General features: G+C 51.0%; 5 protein-coding genes across 5 annotated transcripts; 3 read left to right on the top strand and 2 right to left on the bottom strand.

The window, feature by feature from the left end:
• Nucleotides 1-604: 604 nt before the first annotated feature.
• On the top strand, nucleotides 605-1,033 carry PV10_05453 (uncharacterized protein; the record flags this gene model as incomplete). Its single annotated transcript, XM_016370126.1, has 1 exon — nucleotides 605-1,033. One exon carries the CDS (start codon nucleotides 605-607, stop codon nucleotides 1,031-1,033), a length of 429 nt encoding a protein of 142 aa, XP_016222419.1.
• Nucleotides 1,034-3,187: 2,154 nt separating this feature from the next.
• On the top strand, nucleotides 3,188-5,612 carry PV10_05452 (uncharacterized protein). The gene is made up of 4 exons (XM_016370125.1): nucleotides 3,188-3,497; nucleotides 3,552-3,733; nucleotides 3,784-4,797; nucleotides 4,851-5,612. Exons 1-4 carry the CDS (start codon nucleotides 3,337-3,339, stop codon nucleotides 5,147-5,149), a joined length of 1,656 nt encoding a protein of 551 aa, XP_016222418.1. The 5' UTR covers nucleotides 3,188-3,336; the 3' UTR covers nucleotides 5,150-5,612.
• A 1,281-nt stretch (nucleotides 5,613-6,893) lies between these two features.
• On the top strand, nucleotides 6,894-8,744 carry PV10_05451 (uncharacterized protein; the record flags this gene model as incomplete). The annotated part of the gene is made up of 1 exon (XM_016370124.1): nucleotides 6,894-8,744. The coding sequence occupies one exon, from the start codon at nucleotides 6,894-6,896 to the stop codon at nucleotides 8,742-8,744; it is 1,851 nt and encodes a 616-aa protein (XP_016222417.1).
• A 6,292-nt stretch (nucleotides 8,745-15,036) lies between these two features.
• Nucleotides 15,037-17,047, bottom strand: PV10_05450 (uncharacterized protein). Its single transcript, XM_016370123.1, has 2 exons — nucleotides 16,651-17,047; nucleotides 15,037-16,589 (listed from the first exon to the last, which is right to left on the bottom strand). The coding sequence occupies exons 1-2, from the start codon at nucleotides 16,861-16,863 to the stop codon at nucleotides 15,045-15,047; spliced, it is 1,758 nt and encodes a 585-aa protein (XP_016222416.1). The 5' UTR covers nucleotides 16,864-17,047; the 3' UTR covers nucleotides 15,037-15,044.
• A 496-nt stretch (nucleotides 17,048-17,543) lies between these two features.
• PV10_05449 (uncharacterized protein) lies at nucleotides 17,544-18,924 on the bottom strand (the record flags this gene model as incomplete). Its single annotated transcript, XM_016370122.1, has 4 exons — nucleotides 18,649-18,924; nucleotides 18,485-18,593; nucleotides 17,951-18,424; nucleotides 17,544-17,902 (listed from the first exon to the last, which is right to left on the bottom strand). The coding sequence occupies exons 1-4, from the start codon at nucleotides 18,793-18,795 to the stop codon at nucleotides 17,544-17,546; spliced, it is 1,089 nt and encodes a 362-aa protein (XP_016222415.1). The 5' UTR covers nucleotides 18,796-18,924.
• Between the last annotated feature and the right edge of the window lie 832 nt (nucleotides 18,925-19,756).

Raw genomic sequence — 19,756 nt, 5'->3', positions numbered from 1 at the left:
AGAACACCAAGTTCTCAAGTCGTGTGCGCCTGTAGTAGACATGGATTGAACGAGAGACCGCGAAAGTCGCTATGCCCATGGCGACAGAGTTGGCAATGAACTTGCATGAATGACCCAAACGATGGATCAGATATCTCAACACAGCCTCGGAAGATGCCCGAACACTTTCTGATGTTCTACATAGTAGTTATGTCTGAAGCATGAAAAATGCCTAGAAGCGTACATTGCGATCGCGAACAATTGCTAGTACAGTACTACTTTGTCTTCAATAGGGTGATTTTTGAGGTTGGTTGATGACTGACCTAACTATTCCGTTCAACCACCGTGTCTACCGATACTGGGATGAAATCGCGTTTCACTAACCTACAAGTTGGCTGGCATTGAAGTATATAGAAGCATGTATATAGCCTCTATTCACCTCTATTCAGCATGTAATCTCTGCACCTGCATAGAGGTTCAAGACAGTGATAACGATAAAGGCGATAGTGTCAAATACTGCTAGAGACAAAAGGCTGTGGGGTTTTGCTGTGGTCAAAAAGAACTTCTCTTCCTCTGGGACCATGTAGGAAATGTTTATGAGATACACAAATCGGTACAGCGCTTCATGACCAAACCGGAACGAGGTTCCGAAGCGAGACGATGCATCGCCATCGATCGCTACTTTATGGAATTTCCGGAACTGAAATGGCTCAAAGAAGATCCTCCAACATGGATTGCAGAGACTAAATGGTATGCTTCTGTGGTCCTATTGCCCTGGGATGATATCGTACCAGATATCTTGTCTAAGGACCTCGCCGAGTGGTTGCTTGAACCCGCCCAACAACTCCTGAGACGTTGTTGGGCTTGGAACGAAGACCGATTGGCGATAGATGTTGGGCAAAAATTCAGAGAGATCAAGCAAGTGGAAGCTGATCCGAGCTTTCACAACATCAGCGGAGTGCAGAGCCATAGTCGATGTCTCTGCAGATATTTCGACGGTTTCAGAGCTAACAGCTCCGATATCCACTGTCTTTTGAACCCAACAGCGGATTGAAAGTCAACAAGGAACGATTGGATAAAATGAGAAGGTCGGCTCGTGGGGAAGAGATAGCAGCAGAAGCGTGACATTCCTCCCAAGTCGCCTCTTCTGATTTTTGGGTTACAGATGTTTCTAGTGTCAAGCATGCTACGCCTAAATATTACATCCATTCCCCGGCATATCTCTTCAAAGCTGCGTAGTACCTGGATATATTTGTTGCACATCTTTAAATGGTTCGGGCTCAAAACTGCGAGAAAAACATGAGTGGAAGGCGCCGTTGTCCTCTGATTGTTGGTGGAGAAAGACGAGCAGCGACAGCAGATCATGCAGCATCATCGAGGTTGGGAGTGACGCAGTTGTGGCTTGAATTGATCCCCGTCGAGGCTAAACAAAGAGGAAAGGTTGGTTGATGGGTTGTGGATAAGCGCCCGGGCACTGGAGATGATGCCCGGACATTGGAGGCTGCAGCGAGAGATCGCCCTTAGCGGAATGGCGATCCACTAGAAGAGGCCCTAATGGCCCCTGTGGTAAGCCCCCTCGGCCCAACGCTTGGGTGTTGCTAGGCAATCCTTATCGATACTCACTCGGGCGACGATCCATACAGCGAGATTAGCATACGTATGGGATGGATTTGCAACAGGACTTCTATGATTGTCCCACACCAGTGACCAGATTAACGACGAGACCGGATATGCATTGGTTGAACGAAGACTGGTCGACCTTGTCACAAAAAGTATCGCAGATGGGCTGGTTAGTTGGCTGGTGTCTCATTTGAGGCTGGGTTTCAGGTATTGAAGTTTGGAAGGAGAGTACTGGGTAAAGAAGGTAGGTAGATACCTACTGTAGGTGTCCACCTACAGTACCAACCTTAAGGGAAGGGAGAAGATAGCCGCCAACCTCGCCCAAATGCCATTGTCTGCCTGAATGCCCTACCTATGTGAGTACCTACCTACCTACCTAGGTACCTAGGTGTTGTGAGGACCTACTTAGTCATCTGGCGTACCTGCCTGGTTCCTGGTGCAAGGAGAATGGTCACACCTTCCTGGAATAGATATAAGAAATGACGACGTGCTCCTTCCTTCTTTCTACATCCATACATGGTTTATCACGTGTCTAACAACCTCCCGCCAACAATCTCATCTCCATTCACATTGCATGTAGTACGGTTGTATAACATCTCTTTAAGCGGATCGAGGAATACCAAGACTCTGTTACACGACATGTCAGAGCGCATGGATATAAATACTACTTCTCATCTCGAATCAAGCTCAATCTCACATGTCATGCTCGTATTCGTTCTATCTGTGGCTGTCTAGTTATACTCATATACACAGAATATAGTGGTGAGATAATCCCCGACATCTGTGCTTGTGCTTGTGCTTGTGCTTAGATAAAGTCTACATGAACGAGATAAGCACTTGGTTCGTGTGTCCGTCCCCACCTGAGTGACACACCAACGGTTTTTACCCATATGGTCGACTACTCGTACTTCTTGCCAACAACCAAAAATCAAAGTGGTGACCGGCTTGCCATGTGGCTCGCCTTCTCAGGCCAGCGATACGCACGCATACTGTACGCCCGTTGTTGAGCGGTCGGGATTCGTTATCTAAATCTGACAAGCTCGAAACTGATAAGCTTTACTCACTTCAACTTCCTTATCAGGGGGTGGTTGAACGGGAGCGCCCCCGGCCACTATTTCGACAACGGTCAGACGGCATGTACATATGGAAACAAGATCAGGATTGGCCGACAAGTTCGAGACTGGTTGTCGGGATGGTTTGCGAAAGATGCAGATGAGCCGGAGGTCATTTAAGCTAGCAAACAAGCGTAGCCAAGGGGAGATGGTACAATCTTGACTTGGATTGCCTCATATCCACTTTCCCCTCTCCTGACATTGATTGGGATGGCGAGGTCTATCTTTGAGCATCGCTTCTCCAATCATGGCCTCCTCGGTCCCTTTTTTTCCCACCTTCCTAAAGTCGATAGTAACTTTGTTGTCGTCCTGGATGTTTCGATTCGACGGGACATCGGTCAACAGCGGCATGAACTTCTCTCTCGCTGTTACTTTCAACACTAGTGCGTCCCGGGCGTGTGGGTGAAACTGATAACTGCTTGATGCTTGATGCACCACGGAGCTTGCGTGCAGAGAGCTAAACGGCCGACATCCCCCTCGCTTAAGTCGTCACGCTGGAGATCTGAGTCTCTCTTGCGATTGCCTTTAAAGCGGTCATCTCCTCGTCCATCATGTCCGCCCCTCGACTCTTCTTCAAACTTCTTCACCTAGACCATTCTACCTGGTAGCAGAGCCGTCTCCTATAATGGCCACTTCACGCCAAGGTAGCGTTACCGTTATCGGTGAAGGCAAGCCCGCAGTGACGTCTGTCTTCGCCGATCGAGGAGACAATGTGGTGTTTGAGGAGGGAGCCACCATTGACGACCAGACTTTGGGTGCCTTGGGATACAAGCAAGAGTTCAAGCGGTAAGTGTTGAGCACCAGCCATGATCATGTTACCCAGCCAGCTGACCTCAGTAGCGACTTCACCATCTGGGAGTCCTTTTCCGTCTCTTTTTCGGTTCTGGGCCTGCTCCCATCCATTGCTTCCACCATTGGATACAGCTTGGGCTATTCGGGAACAGGAGGTGCCATTTGGGGATGGCTGATTGCCGCTCTGATCATTCAATCCACGGCTTTCACCATGGCAGAGCTATGCTCTAGTATGCTCTGGCATATTTGTGTCTATACAGTCATGACTGACGATCAACAGGCATGCCCACTGCCGGTGGACTCTACTATGCATCCGCCGTGCTGGCTCCCGAAGGTTGGGGACCTCTGGCGTCGTGGTTTGTGGGTTGGTCCAACTTCTGCGGCTTTGTAACGGGGCCCTGCTCGGTCAACTATGCTCTGGCGGCCATGCTGGTGACAGCTGGGAGCATCGCTTACCCAGACTATACCCCTGAAACGTGGCACATTTATCTTACACTTTTGGGACTGTTGCTCCTCAACGGCATTGTCACGATGCAGTCAACCTGGTTCATCGGCTGGGTCAACAAGATTGGCACCATTTTCAACATCATCGTCATTTTCATCTTCTTGATCTGGTTTCCTGTCGGCTCCATTAACCGGCCCAAGACGAACAACTCTCACGACGTATGGACGACGTTCGAAAACGGGACCGAATGGCCCATCGGATACGCGGTTATCATGGGTTTTCTAACGACAATTTGGACCATGTCGGGCTACGATGCGCCGTTTCACCTCACGGAGGAGTCGGCCAACGCTAACATTGCGGCGCCGCGGGCGATTGTCATGACCGCTCAATCAGGGCTCTGGCTAGGGTGGGCCGTCATCTTTGTGATTGTTTATACAGTCAAGGACATTCCGGATGTGGTGGCTGGGCAGTATGGGCAACCCTTTGGCAGTCTATGCCTTCAGGTGTTGGGCCAGAAGGCCGGACTAGCCATGTTTTCTCTCAACATCATTGCGCAATTCTTTGTGGGCGAAGGGTGCACCATCACTGCGACTCGGGTGGTGTTTGCATACTCACGAGACGGAGCGCTTCCAGGGTCCCGGTGGTGGAGTCAAGTCCATCCACGGACCCGGACGCCAGTCTACGCCACCTGGGGTGTGTTGGGTGTAGCGGCACTGCTGGGTTTGTTGATGTTTGCAAGTCCGGTGGCTATTGGCGCGATCTTTAGCATTGGTGCCATCGCGCAGTACACATCATTCACCACACCGGTTGCGCTCAAATTATTCTTTGACCACGGACGGTTCGTACCAGGTATGTAGCGGATGCCAAAGTGCAGCCGAACGAGGACTAATTTGTTGGGACAGGACCATGGCACCTGGGCCGATTCTCTAAGCCACTGGGTGCGATTGCACTTTGCTGGTGGTTAATCATTGTGCCCGCATTGTGTTTCCCAGCCGTCAAAGGGTCCGACCTGAACGCGTTGACCATGAATTGGACATGTCTGATCTACGGGGGATCCATGTTCCTAGCATTGATGTGGTACGCAATCAGTGCGAGAAAATGGTTCAAAGGGCCTCGGATCAACGTAGCTGTGATTCATGGAGAGACGATTGTGAAGGAGAGTCAGTCGAGCGACGACGCGATAGCCAAGAAAGAAGGCTAGGCGGAGTTGGGAGGTGAGTACTGAAGGAAGTTGCCGACCTCTGCTATAGATGTTGATATCGCGATGGTCATGGTCTTTGTCAGCGTGGAATTATACTTTACCATTACTGAGAACAAGAAAATCGGAGGTTTCGAATCAACGCCTGAGGAGATGCATACGTTGCACCCAAGAGATTAGAGTGGGCATATTCGTAGGCATACGTGTCGATCCTGCAAGTGTTTCATTAGCGGATGATGCGAATCCCAGTTATCGATTATCTCGGCTAGGGCTTGGATGTCTTGTCATCTCTCAACGTATGGATTGAAGTCAGCAGGACGCTCTTTCAAGTTATGAAGATAGGGAGATGGATGCTGATGAAGAAGTGAATCGAGAGAAGAGATGATAAGGACAGATTTGAGTCACGTGGTCTTACCAATGATTTCTCGTGGCAGCTGCGACTGCGACAGTCGTGGTCATGGTTGAAATTAAGCTGCTTCCACAAGTCTTAACCGCCGAATGTTGAAGGGTCATCATCATTGCGACAGTCATTACGTTTGATCGCACGCCCAAGAGCATCTACTTACTTAGACAATTGATGATGGGTCTGGGCAACGGGAGGAGAGCAGCCGGGCATCGATGGAAGTCCAGGTATTATTGATTGACCTTCAAGTCTACAACCACCCTACCAGTGCTACCGTACCTGCCTAACTTAAGGTTGAATGCGTATGCGTCGATGCTTGGCGTTCTGGTTTCCCTCCAAGAACGATTGGAGATCCAATAAAGACAGGTCCGAGTGGGTTAGGTACTCATGACCGCTCCTCTCCTCACTGTTTGCTAGCTGGCTGTAGATGTCTACTTCTAGTCTCTCGCAAGACTCCAAAGGCATCTAATGCATATAGAAGTCTTTGGTGCTCGAAAAAGTCAGACCCTTCAGCTCTCCATGTCATCTACAATATGGGTATACGTCCTTTTGAGTGAGTCGAGAAGAGGAAAGGCTCTCTTCCAACATATCAGTGCAAGCGTAGGCAAGCACTCGCCCCCAGTTGCCTTGTACTGGTAAGTTTCAGTACCTGCAGGCGGCAGGTCCATTTCCCCTCCATTCCTCCACCACTGTGGCCCCCCACCTATAAGAAGGCTCATAGGCTCTAGCCTGGGCACCTCGCGAGGGTCGAGGGGCTTCCCAGCGCCTATCGATATGCGCGTATGGGCAGGCAAGACGCTAAATCCTCGCCCCGAGGCCATGTCGTAAGCTGGCGGCTGCCAAGTCAAACAACGCCAGTGCCCAACCCAAGCGCCGACGCCTCCCCGCCCAGTTTTGCGTGTGTTGCGTGCCGTGTATGCATCTTCCATCCCCGTCGCGCTTTCCCCATCCCCTCCCTCGTCCATTGTCCATCGTCCATGCGTCGGCCATGGAAAATCCGATGCCGATTCCATCTCACCTCACCCCATCCCATCCCACTACAGAGTCAGTCAACTTCCATCCTCTGCGCCTCTTCACACCTCACTTTTGACTCACTAAACATCCCGCCCTGTACGACCCTAACCTCATACACGCGTCTTCGCTTCATAGCGCCCCTGTAACCCAACATGGACTTGTACTTGCTGTACCTGAGAGATGCATGACGAATGTTCAATTCTCTCTCTCTCAAATCATCCAACCCCCGGCCGCTGATCACCCCTCCAAATCTCTATATCTCCTTCGAAGGGGTCCACCATCAATTAATCCAGACTGCCTCTTGACCAAGTACTCCTTCTGGCAGTCAACATGCCCGATGCTCTCCTCTGGATCAACAAAGACGGCGCCTCTGATGTTCTCTCCCGCAGCTCAAAGGATGAGACCCGCCAGATCCGTAAGCATGTCCAACATGAACGACAAGTCAAGGCAAAGGCCGCTCAGGGTGCTGCTGCCGCACTCGCTGCCAGCAAGTCAACAAGTCCTCCAAAATCCCGCAGAGTAAGTCGCAGTGTCAGTGAGAGGAGCACCACCCCAACCGACCAATCCACAAACACCGTCGCTGTCAGGCGCAAAGCCTTGCGACTCGATACCAATCTCCCCAATGACACCCGCTCGCCATATCCTCACACCAGCCAACTGTCGGCTTCCTCGTCTGCCATGTCTCCTACAAGTCAGTCTCTCCGCATCAATCAGACCATCAGCGCATTGCCAGGTCTCGATGCAGATGAGCTTCGAAGTCTGGTATTCTTCTGCCAGAGAACAGCCCCCGAGTGGTCCGGCTGGCGCGATGCCCTGTTTTGGAACAAACTCATCCTCCAGGCCTGCCATCTGAACCAGTCCATCCTCCATGGCGTAGTCGCTCTTGGCGCTCTTCACGAGTCGTGTGAGGTCGACAAGGAATCTGACGAACAGTCGAGTTTACAACAGCTCGCATTGGTCCAGAGCACAAAGGCCACCAGGATGGCCGTCGAGACCGCCGCCTCCGAAATCACCGCTCTCATCTCCTGCGTCATATTCATCTGTATGCAAAACCTCCAGGACAGTCGCACCGCATATCAACTTCTCAAGACAGGCCACGGCATCATCACCGACGTCGATCGCCGTCTTGCCTCGGGAGAGCTCGTCATCACAGATAGCGAAAATACCGTCCTCAATGGGTGCTTGCGACCCATCATTGAGCGCCTGCGCATGAGGTTTTGCTGCATCGTCGACATCCCCTCTGCCTTGGCCATCAGCTCAGCCATCCGAAAGGAAAGCCTCGATTCGCCCTCGTCAATACCTCACATTCCCCATAGCTTCAGTAGCCTCCTCGAAGCACGTAACGAGCTCGAGCACATCATCGACTGGGGACAGGAAAATGTTGATCCTTCAAACTCCCCAAGCCACGGTCTTTTTGAATTGCACGGCATGCTGACCTCCTGGCAATCTGCCCTTGAAAGGACCCCTATCCTGGATGCCGAACGCTACGATGCACTTGTCAGCTCCAAGAAGCTACTGAGATCCGCTGCCTTGGCCGCCGCCATTCTTTTCGACACCATGGGAACTCAGGTCGAATGTCACTACGACCGCCATATCGATAAATTTGCCGAGATTGTTCATCTGTACAAAGAGGCCATTGGCGATCACTCGCGAACTCCGCGACGAGTGTCGTTTGGCATCGACTCGGGCGCCATTGATACATTAGCCTTTGTCGCTGGACGATGTCGCGACCCTGTCATCCGCCGGGAAGCCATCACCCTGCTCGCCCAGACCAACCGTTTGGAAGGAGATCTGCAGGGAACCACTGGGAGTACCATTATCCAGGAACTCATCCGTCTTGAGGAGCAAGGTCTTGATGTCTCTTGCGCAGCAGACATCCCTGAATCTTCGCGACTTCGTATCTGGGAAGATCACCAGTACTGGGACAACGGTGAGATCCACATTTTCTTTATCAAAAGCCCATATGAACTTTCTCAGTGTGCTGAGATCAAGGAAGTCGTCATCAAATTGCCTGACACCGCCCTGCGCGTGCCAAAAGAAGGTGCCAATCCAGGAAGTCCTTCACTACGCCTGCCCAATGTCAAATATGGCCGAGGAATTGGCGAGTTCCTCGAGGAGAGCACCCAGACCTATTACCAGATCACCCTTTCATCATTTTTCATGCCCATGCCGAGGCTATGAATCTGTTGTCTTACGGTCGTCGTCGCTTGTCGACCACGGCCAACCACTATTCTCCTCCGCCGCATACCACTCTGTACTGTTGGCGCCCGGCTGCAAGCACCAAATATACAAGGTACCCAACAGACAACCACTGCTTCTGAGCACACCAACTCAATCGCCGTCAGCGGGCTAGGATCGCCCTCTACTACGGAGCGTGATCCATTTCACACCAGTTCCGGCTCATTCATCAGTCCGGAGCACCAGATTCAGGCCCTAGGGCGGGACTACTCATATCAAATACAGACACCTGTCGTCGCCGCTAGAACGGGACCACCGCTTGACGATCCAGCTTTGCCAGATCTAACCCTAGTGCCTCTGGGGGCAAGTATTCACCGTGAACAGGTGTTACTGCCTCCATGAGCACTCAAGTTAGTGGACCGACTTTCAACTCCACTCTCGGGCAAAACCTGGCTACGACAAGCATTGACAAACTCTCGACTATCAATTGTCCAACATATAGAGGCTAGGAATGGCCCGCCAGCCCCAGATCAAGATACTGAGACGATCTTCTATCTTCAAAGCACCTAAAGCCATCCCGGCACATGCGTTTTGTGGGATGCTTTGTCTGAAAGTACAGCCACACATTTAATTGTCCACCATTTGACAATTCACATGACGAAGCTATCTTGAGAGATTTACTTTCCGTGACCTTGGGTGCGTTAGCTGATTATTTTCGTCTTTGTAGCTAAAGTATACCCCTTTGTCAATGTCACGTTAGACCATGAACCAATCTACTCATGTGAGCTTTCAGCCACAGTCATATTTGTGAGATAGGAAGTGAAGAGAGAAATAAGGAGCATGCAGTCTCAATGACTAGGATTGACTAGCTACAATAGCTATGTAGGACTTCTTGTTGTTGATCTTGGGTGATTTGCTAAAGAGAAAGAGAGAAAGAAGAGAAAGGAGAGGATATAAACGGTAGAGGGGCTCCTGCCGCCAGTATCCACTCACGTTTATATCACGTGCTTATAGTCACGTGCACGTCACATGACAGGGATATGTATTCATGTCTCAATAGTCCAATTAGCTACAGAAACACTGCATGTTTATATACAAGACAATCAAATCACAGAGTGTATCTGAACCCAGCCAGGCCCTCAATGACCTTTCCACCGGCCGCAGCACGCTTGTTGGCATTGTAGAACTTGAGGTTCAAAATGCAAGAGAAGACAATTATCAAAGCAGCAGCGATCATAGTGGCATAGATACCCGGTCGATAGTTTGGAGCATCCTGGCTTCGGAAGACGGTGCTACCGATAATACCACCGATACCGCCAGTGCCGACGAGAGTAGCAGAGCAGAGAGCACGCTTCCACTGGCCTCGGATGTTGTTGGCTTGCCACGTCAGGACACAGGGGACGTTAGCATTGGCAGCAATGGTCGCCAGGAAGACGCCAAAGTACCGTACGCCGGTATTCTTGGTGAATCCGAGCAGAGGAAGTCCAATGAGTGCCAGGACACCGTTGGCAATAACAAAGGGTGATCGGATGTGATACTTGTCACCAGCCCATGCCATAGCATACATGACGATTGCCGCGGCCACGTAGGGAGGTGCCACCAAGCATTGAGCTTGTCCTGTGCTGAATCCCATACCGTCCTTCAGAATGATGGGTAAAAAGAAAGCGATCGCGTAAGTGATAGTCGTCGTTAAACCAAAGATGCTCGCAAAGGCCCAGACCTTGAGGTCAAGAGCTCCTCGAAGATAGCTTCCCAGGCGGAATGGTTCGGCAATGGCGTCTTTTCGATCCTTTTCAATCCGAGCGACAATGAAGTCCGACTCTTGCTTGCTAAGGAAGTCAAGTCCAAGCCATGGTCGAGAGGCGTGCTCAGGGAAGTCGACAATGGTGACGAAACCGATCAGGGCGACCACACAGGTCAAGACTCCCTGCATGATGAAGATCCATCGCCATCCTGCAATGCCGGGCATTTGTCCACTGGGAGCAGTTGGGTTGAGCTTGGTTGGTCCGTATTTCTGTCCTAGGCCTGAGCCAGATCCAAGTCCGTTCATTTGCATGAAGCCATATGACAAGATTCCTGAGAAGGCCGATGACATGGAACCAATGAGGAAGAAGACAGCATTACGCTTCTGGAGTTCGTATCGAGGGTACCAGCATGAGAGCAAATATGCACAACCAGGAAAGAAGCCTGCTTCCAAAACACCAAGAACAAGTCGTAGAGGGATCATCTCCCACCATGAGTGGACGAAACCGAATCCCAGGGTCAACAAACCCCAAGCCAAACAGGTGGTGGGGAGAAACCATTTGGGGCCGACTTTGCGAAGGATGACGGTCGCGGGAGGTTGGAGGAAGACGTAAGTGAAGAAGAAGACTAAGGTGATCAAGCTGTACCGGGCGCCGATGTAGGTTTGCAAGTCGAATGCCATACCAGCCACAGCAGCGATTCCCAAGTTGGTACGGTCCATCAGGGACACGCAGTACATACCACCAAGGGTGAGGATGAGTCGGCGATCGATCCGCCAGATGATGGCCTTCTGTTCCTTCTCGCTAAAGACATTGATGCGTGCGTCATAGTCGGCTTCTTCGCCAGAGTTGACTCGTTCGATGTTGATCTCTTCGCCCTTTTCAACCTCATGGTGGTGGGTAGCCATGGTGGAAGAGCTGTCGTGTTAGGAAAAGCTCGAGCGAGGAGAGAGATATCTTTGCTGGAAAGGATGTCTCTACAGATGCTGAGGTGGAAACTATGGAGGAGAGGATGAACCTGGCGAGTGTCGAGCAAAACATGACCATGGTATGTTTGGAGTCTTATATAGACTCTTCTCATCGTAGCATATCCCCAGTATATCGCCCCGATCTACAACCATTGCCCCAGCTTTTCACCATCTCGCTCAAATTGTGCTGTGTCCACATGCAACACTGTAACCCCAAACAGGAACGACCCACGGGCACGGGGCCGACTCGCCCCTCGAACGCTGATATGGGGTATATCCACCTGAGAGGCGACAATGACGGGGGCGGGGGGCCAATCTCGCCTTTGCAGACGTTCTCCCGATCCTCTGGAAGTCTTGTGCTCGAGCTGTGTTTGTTCTGGACCATCATCAAAAGTGGGCCCGACAGTGGCCGGGTGAGCTAGTTGTCCTTGGCTGCCACCGACACCAAGCGCTGTCAACCCGCTCCCGGACCAGTCAGCATCAGTCAGGCCCAGTCAAGACCAGTCGAGGCGTCGAAGTCGCCGCAGTTCAACAACCTTAACCCTCGGCGTCGCCCGAGAAGGGAGTGGTCGACCGACGGCAGTTGGGCCTTGATGCCTGGTACGGATGCCCCTTGAGGTAGTGGTCTATGGCTGGCATTTGGTCAAGAAAATTGGCAAGCCACTAGGTAAAAACTTGTCTCGAGCAAGACTACTCTGTAGGTATAGAGTCACTGCCAAGTGTCTGTGTGTACGTTGACCGCCTGATAGAGTTGCCATAACTTATCATGCATCTGTTGACAACGTGCAACATCATACATGTTGCATCAGAGAGGTGGGCACGGCATGGAGGCCGTGAGCCTCGCTCGCATTTCCTCGTCGAATCATGCACAAATCCCAAGGAATACCAAGTCAGAAGCTTGTAAAATCAAAGCCCATAGAACAATCAAAGGGACATGTGCTCTTGTTTTGGATGCCCGCCTCCTTCAATAAATCTGGAGTAAAACCCCAGATTGGGACGATACCCCGGGTGGGAACTGTCCTGTCAATCACAAACAGAACAGCAGCTCCCTCGGAATCTCTCCGCGTGGATACCTAGATAGCTGTGAGATCCCAATCTACGGAGTATCTATGGAGCTCCATAAGCTTCTGCAATTCGACGCCAGTCGCATGCGGAGTCGGCTCTTAGTAGCATGCTAAGAATGACCAAACTGATTCGCTACGTAGAGCTCGCTTCATGAGATCATGTCCCAGCTCTATGAAGTCTCATGTGAGCATCCCGACGAGGTACAAGCACCCCTTATTGCATCGGGATGGCGTATCGTGATCGTTTCATTATAGCTTCTCGACAGTCCATTTTATCCACCTTGAACGATGAGTACTACTGTATCCAGATACTTTCCCATTCAGGAGACGAACCATGAAAGAACCAGTATCCTTTGTCTCGAACGTTACGGCTACTCACAAGATTCAATCCATAAGCAGGTCGGAAGTCGAAGGGAGGTCAATGACCCTTCTCATGAGAAAGGACGGGGGACAGCGAGGTTGAGAATTCTGTGCCTCAATCAAACGTTCTTTTGGATCATGCAACTGAAAGAACGTCAAAGTGACTGGCCGGGGTGGGGGTTGTCCTAACCCTAAGTGGTTACCAGAAATGAAGAAGAACACCACTCCCGATACACGTTTTCATTTCGCAAACAAGACAATGTCAAACTGTAATCTTCTAGCGAGGAAGCCTGTCTGCAAGTAGGAGAAGCATCTATGTATCTTCCAAGCCTCGGATCCGAGCATCTCTCGTACTTCTTTTTCCTACTGGGAGGAAATCCTAACAGTGACTACGAAAGCCACCATTCCTGTTGGGTGCTTTACGTGGGAAAGTTTGTTGAAAAGCTACTCCGCTACAAAGTGCTCACGAACTACCAACCTCTAGACCCAATCTCCCCCATGGGGTCATACCAGATCCTCAGATCATAGTTCTCATCGCTGGCCAAGGCACAGCACTGTCCTGTCTAAGACATGGAGAGGACCACCGCGTGATATGGGCGCTTCCAGAACAGCCTAATCCACCGGACCACCGGTCCTTCACCTCCACCAGAGACAGTCTTTGGGCCCACGGGGCCCAAAGTTTCCTTCATGATATCCATCCACATCGAGATGTCATGGCAGCAAGGAATTTGCCTAGACACTCCCGGACAAAGTCAAGGTTTTTATTGGGCCAGATGAACCTCTTGGCCTCTGATCAAGCCACGTTGGCTGCTGCAAGCTTCCTTGTTCTTTTGCAAGCCATGGTGAATGCATGAACTGACTCGACCATGACTGTTCAGCCGTGTCAGTTTCGCTGTGGCTTCACTTGCATCGCAGAATGAGATGTCTATCGATGATCGGGTCATCAAGAACTAACCGCTCACGCGATATCCTACATTCCCATGCCATTCTTGGCTCAAAGCCACCGACGACGGATGGTTTCCTGAGACGTCTCCAAAGATGATGGCCTTCCGAGATGACCGACTACATCCTCTCCTGGTGGAGCTGTAGACTCAACCAAACTCATCTGCACAACATACCAAGAATTCCTGCCCCTGGCCATACAAGGTCAGTGCGATCATGCCTACTCCTTTTTAGGTGAGAGGTTCGCGACAATATACAGGGGTTAAACGGGAGCATTCCATCCGTGCTTGGTTGCAATGGTATACAGCGCGGAATGGTTCCAGGTCACTGAAGTGCTTGTTTTGCGATCGAGGTCATGATCGTGATATCACTCGAGCCCAAGACTGTGGGATGAAAATGGCCTTGATCGACCTCTGACGCTCCCTAAACGGTGATCGTCTTCCATCACAATCTGCCGAGATGTGTCGAGACTCGTCGAGATGCCCTTCCGACAGGATCGTGTCATGCATCGCCACTCGTCAGCCAATGTTCAGAATGACCGGGTCCATCATCTTGAGCTTCATCCTCTTCCCCCGCGCGTTCTCCCCTGTCCTTCTGCCATCGCGGTCCCAACCGTGTCCATGCTTAGACTTATTCTGATCTGTCGTCGCCCGGTACATCAAGCCGTGGCCAGCCGAGCATGATCATCATGGCCAGAGTCGGGTCAGGCCCACTCTCTTGTTGATTTCTCAACAAGTGCTTGCTCTGAAATGGTCTCACCATGTAGGTCACCCCCAGAGTTTCCAATCGATCGAGGCAGGAGTTGACTATAATCCGGTCGGACTGTCACCAGATTCCATATCTTACCAGTTGACTCTAGTGTGAAGGTGTCGAACGGCACCTCATTGCTGGCCTCTGCCTGCGATCCCATCCCGATCTTGACCATCACTGTCGACAGAGTCGCCTCATCATACATCTGGTTACCATCCTTCCATGCCCGTCCTCTCCACTGTTTTCACACAATCTCTAGTTCAAGACACAGCCATAGACCTGAGCCCTTCTCTTCCCGTGACCAATGCACCCCTTGGTTTGAAACTATAGCCCCTCATCGCTGCTGAAGTCAAGAACGCCCGTGACATTCACCTATGAATAAGAAAAGCACATGAACAGAGATGAAGGCGATATCAAGAAGGTTAAGATCTACGGACAGATTCTACATGAGCAGGAAAAATATCCAGGACTGCTTATTTATCCGGAGAGAAACTCGGTGACAATACTCGAGAATTCAAGTGGCTTCTCCACCATGGGCAAATGACCAGCTCCCTCGACGACCTTGAGCGGCACTCCACCGGCATATGAATCTGCCATCTCCTTCATCGAGGTCGGCAGCTTGCCATCTCCAGCGCCAACCACGAAGATGGCCTTGACCGTAGCGGTGGGCATCATCGGGCGCAGGTCATATTCCCACAAGGCTTTGACGACGGCCTCGAACCCCGAAAGGGAGTTGACTCTCACTGACTGTTTGACCTGCTGCAGCTTTGACTCGAGATAGCCTCCGTCGTAGCTCTCGGGCACCGCCCATCTCCTGACCGTGACCTCTGCGAGCTCTTCGCCAATAATGGGCTCCTGTTGGCCTTGGGCGTTGGCGCCTGTGGCGTTTTCCTTTTTCGCAATCGCGATCCGGTCCAGCCATAACTTGGAGTTTCCGGGTGGGCTGCTCGAGTTGGTGTCGCAGGAAATGACCGCGGCGACGCGGTCTGGATATCGCAATGCAAAGTTGAGGACTGTCGCACCTCCCAAGCTGACTCCAATGGCGGCCGCAGCTTGTGATACCCGAAGTTCGTTCAGGAGTGCTGGGATGTCACTCGCCAGGACGTCCACGGTGATGGGTGTGGTTCCGCAATCGCTCGTCCGGCCCCGTGTCGAGTATCGCAAGATCCGGTATCCAGCATTGCTCGGTTTCGAGAGGAAGTCGTCCACAAACTCGTCCCAGATGTGCCAATCAACGAGAACAGAGTTGGATAGAACAATCAACGGAGCCTCAGGGTCTGTCGATCCTTCCAGAAGATATGGGATCTTGACTCCGTCGGCGGTGAAGATGTAGCTTTCCACGCGCGACCGACCATTGCCGCCGCCATTGCCGGCATCTTGAGCTCCTGCCGTTTTGGTCCCTTCTTGAGGATGCTCGTACGAGGGCGCAGTGGCACTAAGATGTCGTGGAGCTGAGCCGAAGATGTAGTGCAACTCATAGGGGCGGATATCAGGAGTGTTGGAGGTGCTCGATTTCCAGTCACTGTCGGCCACAGTATACTGTCGGGCCTTTTGTTCGAGCGACGCCTGGTCCGACGAAGAAGCTGAGGCGGCGAATTCGTGGATGATCTGGACCTCGGTCGTGGCTGGGGCAGTCTCTGACACCGGAATGCTGGTGCGCCAGAGACGTGTCCGTCGCCATTCTGGTGTGGATTTGAGGTCCGGAATTCTTGTATCCTTATACCATTGCAACAGGTCAGAGACTTCAGATGATAGGACGGTGCGGGAGACGACAATGAGGATGTTGAGTCGGCTTTTGCCTTCTGGAAGGGTATCCACAGGCTTGTAGCTGTCGACTTCAGTCGAATAGACCTGGTCGTAGAGTCGGCGGTCAACATTGATGCGGCTCATGACAGAGATCTCTCGCGCAGATTTCCAAGGTGGTGATCGTAGTCGCAGATAGCTGTCTTCCTCTAGGGCGGCCATGTCATCGATATCGTAAATCGCCAACCATTCTGCCTTGGGTGAACTATAGGATGAGTCCTAGCAAACACAAAGAATCAGCACCGGCAATCATCGAACCAGATACAAGGGGGATGATTACCTGTTTAGCAACAGATGATGTGTCACTGGTTCGGTAGTCTGAGTATGGGGTTCGAGCAATGTCCAAAGCACGATATCTGAACCCATTCTCGCAACAGGCCAGTCTTAACCGTGTCGGACCGTGCTCGTTGTTGTACCAATCGTGAAACTCAGCGGGCGAAAGATCATTCTGAGGATTCATACGCACGAAAAGGAGCCCTGGTGTTGGAGACATGGTAGAAGGCGAAGAAACGGTTCTGGGTACGGAATAGATAGGGTGATAGGTTTCTGTGCCGAACCATAAGGTCTATACTCGCTGTTGGTTGGAAAGATGTCGACGGAAGATGATGCAACTCTTCAATGATGATTGATTAGATGGACAGTCGTGAGTCCCTCGTTGATGGAAGTTTCTGCGAAATTCCCAACCACTGAGCATTGGAGAGTTGTAAACAGCAACAGATAGATGAAAAATTGCCCCGCAGAGTCACCACATGCGGGCAGGGGAGCAAATGACGTTGGAGGGTCTGCCCGAGGGGTCTAAGGGCAATATCGGATCGTGTCTACGGAATAACGGTTTTGATGAGTGGGTAGACGAACCAGGGGGGTTGGAACACATCCGGCAGATTAGCCCGGCTACTGGCCCTTGGCTTCTCTCTCCATTCCACAAAGTCTAGTATAGTGAGACTGGTCAAAGTATTCAGAGTATCTAGCATGATGCAAGGTGTCAACAACAGTTAGACTTGCTATGATTTTTATGCAGGTACAGCAGATGCAGACAACGTTTGCTTGCGATGGCATCAGATGATGGGTATATGGGGTATACTCTATATATCGCACGTGATCCGGAGCGTGTGATTGCAATGTGATCGCCACGGTCTCTACACCATTATCACGGAATGAATACATTAAATGATTCTAGTCATACCAGATTGCATTCATGCCGAATCCGGGTTCATGGACCTCGCATCTTGCCACAATCTCAAACTTTTCCTCTCGCCAACGATACATCTCGATGAATCCAACGGTATCATCAGTCACAGCGATCCACTCATCGGTCCAAGGGCACATGCCCAGTGCATTTGAATGGCCACCGCTTGACGTCGTGGGTTGTAGGACAATCTGGTCTTCGATACTTCCGTCATCTTTCAGTCGGTACGCACTGATCCATCCTGGGATACCGATTGTGTTGGACCGCGTGGTGGCGAACAGGTACTTGCCGCTTTGCGAGCAAAATACCACATCTCCACGATAGTTTTTCTTATTTGGGAGTAGTTCTAGGTAGCTGGTCAGCAGCAATGATACTGATTGAAGAGTCAACATACCGTCAGGGAAGAGAGGGAATATTTTGCCGGTGAATTCAGGAAGATGCGTCTCTGGATCGATCCTGTACTCTCCCAGGCGGTTTCCCGCCTCCATGAGCAGATATAAATGCTTCCCACTCTTGTGTACTTCGACCCAGCGTGGGTGGTCTCCTGGCCCTGGCGCTTCTATACTGCCGGCTAGCTCCACCTTGCCGGATTCCGGATCCTTCTCGTGTGTCCATAGTTTGTTGGCGCCCATGTCGGCTGAGTAGAGATATGATTCGGTAGGGTCAAAGGACATGCCATGGACACCAGCAGTTTCTTCGTATTCATAGTCTTGGATATTCCTGGCTAATGATCCATCTTCTGCTACAGCAAATACATTTCCGTGCGATGCGTATTTGTAGAATGGGTTTCCATAGACATTGTAGGGAGGTTTCTGGGCGGCCAGGACAAAGATGGCGCGTGTATTAGTGTCTGCATTTGGTGCGAGAGCTGCAAGCCATCATGTCAGTTCATCAAAGTCGGTCTTTTGAGGTCGAGTTCAAATCTCACGGTGGCCTGAAATAGGATGTGAAGCATTGTGTTTGATGTCGGTGGGACTATTAACGGCATGACTTGACCATTTCTTCATGGAAGCACCATAGATTGTTTTTCTTGAATGCTGCAACGTTCTTTTAGCAGTGATTAGTCTCGCGCAGTATGGGCTTTGGCCTTACATTGAATGTCATCCATGATATAGGTTCGTCTTGAGGGATCTCGGCGCGGTGGACCAGTTTTAAACTAAGGGCTTCATCATCGAATTCAAAGCTGAAGATGGCCCCGGGCGGCGTCCAAGTGCCAACCATCAAATGATGAAGTACCATCTCGAAGGCCCCTTGGTGTTGATACAGAATTTCTCGATTCGGACAATGTCAACACAGATCTAAAAATTGACTGCGAACATCCCAAGACGCAATTCTACTTTTCCCACGACACCTTAGAGCAAATGTCATGGGTGACGTCGTGGCTCGGAGTTGATCCGGGCTATTTAGAGTGGAGGGGCAGAGGGGATAGAGCGCTGAGGGCCCAAAACTTATCGCTAGAGGCTCTTTGATCGGATCATGCCCCTGGAGGGGCGCTTTGGACCAACCAGGGTTCCAGGATGTGCCTTAGGGACGGAATTTTATGAGAGTTGGGCCAATTCCGGTCCCTTCCTCTGGGTTATGCACACCCCAACATGCCGGGAAGCAGTGTCGGCATTGTATTTTCCCGCCAGGGCCTAAAGAGACCTTTTCGAGTCCACTTAGGCAGTGTTATTCTGGTCCAAGTGGTTAGAATTACCCCGCGGATCGCCACCACGGCAATTGAAACTGTCTGCTCCAGGCACTACAAAGCCGGTCACAGTTATGGGCCAACAGCGCCCGAGAGCACCTAAGACTCATAAGTAGGTATTCAACTATGGAGAGTGCCAGTGTCAACTTAAGCCCAAGACAGTGACAAGTTCTTTCTGTATACAAGATTGGAATTCTTCAATATCAGATGGGATTCTGAAGAAGCCAAAAAACCCTCGTTCGCGTTATCCAAACAGCATTTGCACTTCAAAGCATCACACAGTCTGCAAAATAGCCCCGAGCGGTGTTCAGCAACCTCTGACCCAAAATCTTGATACTGGACATCGTCCTTACGTCCCTCGTAGTTGGAAATCAACAGAGATTGCTCATATATAAGCAGATCATTGATCCTGTCAGTCGTCTGTGCAAGATCCCTCGCTGGCTCCTGTGCGAAAAACCTAGACCTCGTGAATTGTGTCCGATCATATTATTAAATCTGTATAAACTACTTAGC

The sequence above is a fragment of the Exophiala mesophila genome (assembly GCF_000836275.1).
Source record: "Exophiala mesophila strain CBS 40295 unplaced genomic scaffold supercont1.4, whole genome shotgun sequence".
Taxonomy (NCBI): Eukaryota; Fungi; Ascomycota; class Eurotiomycetes; order Chaetothyriales; family Herpotrichiellaceae; genus Exophiala; species Exophiala mesophila.
The sequence above is the reverse complement of the archived record's forward strand: the minus strand, read 5'-3'. Positions and strand labels throughout refer to the sequence as shown.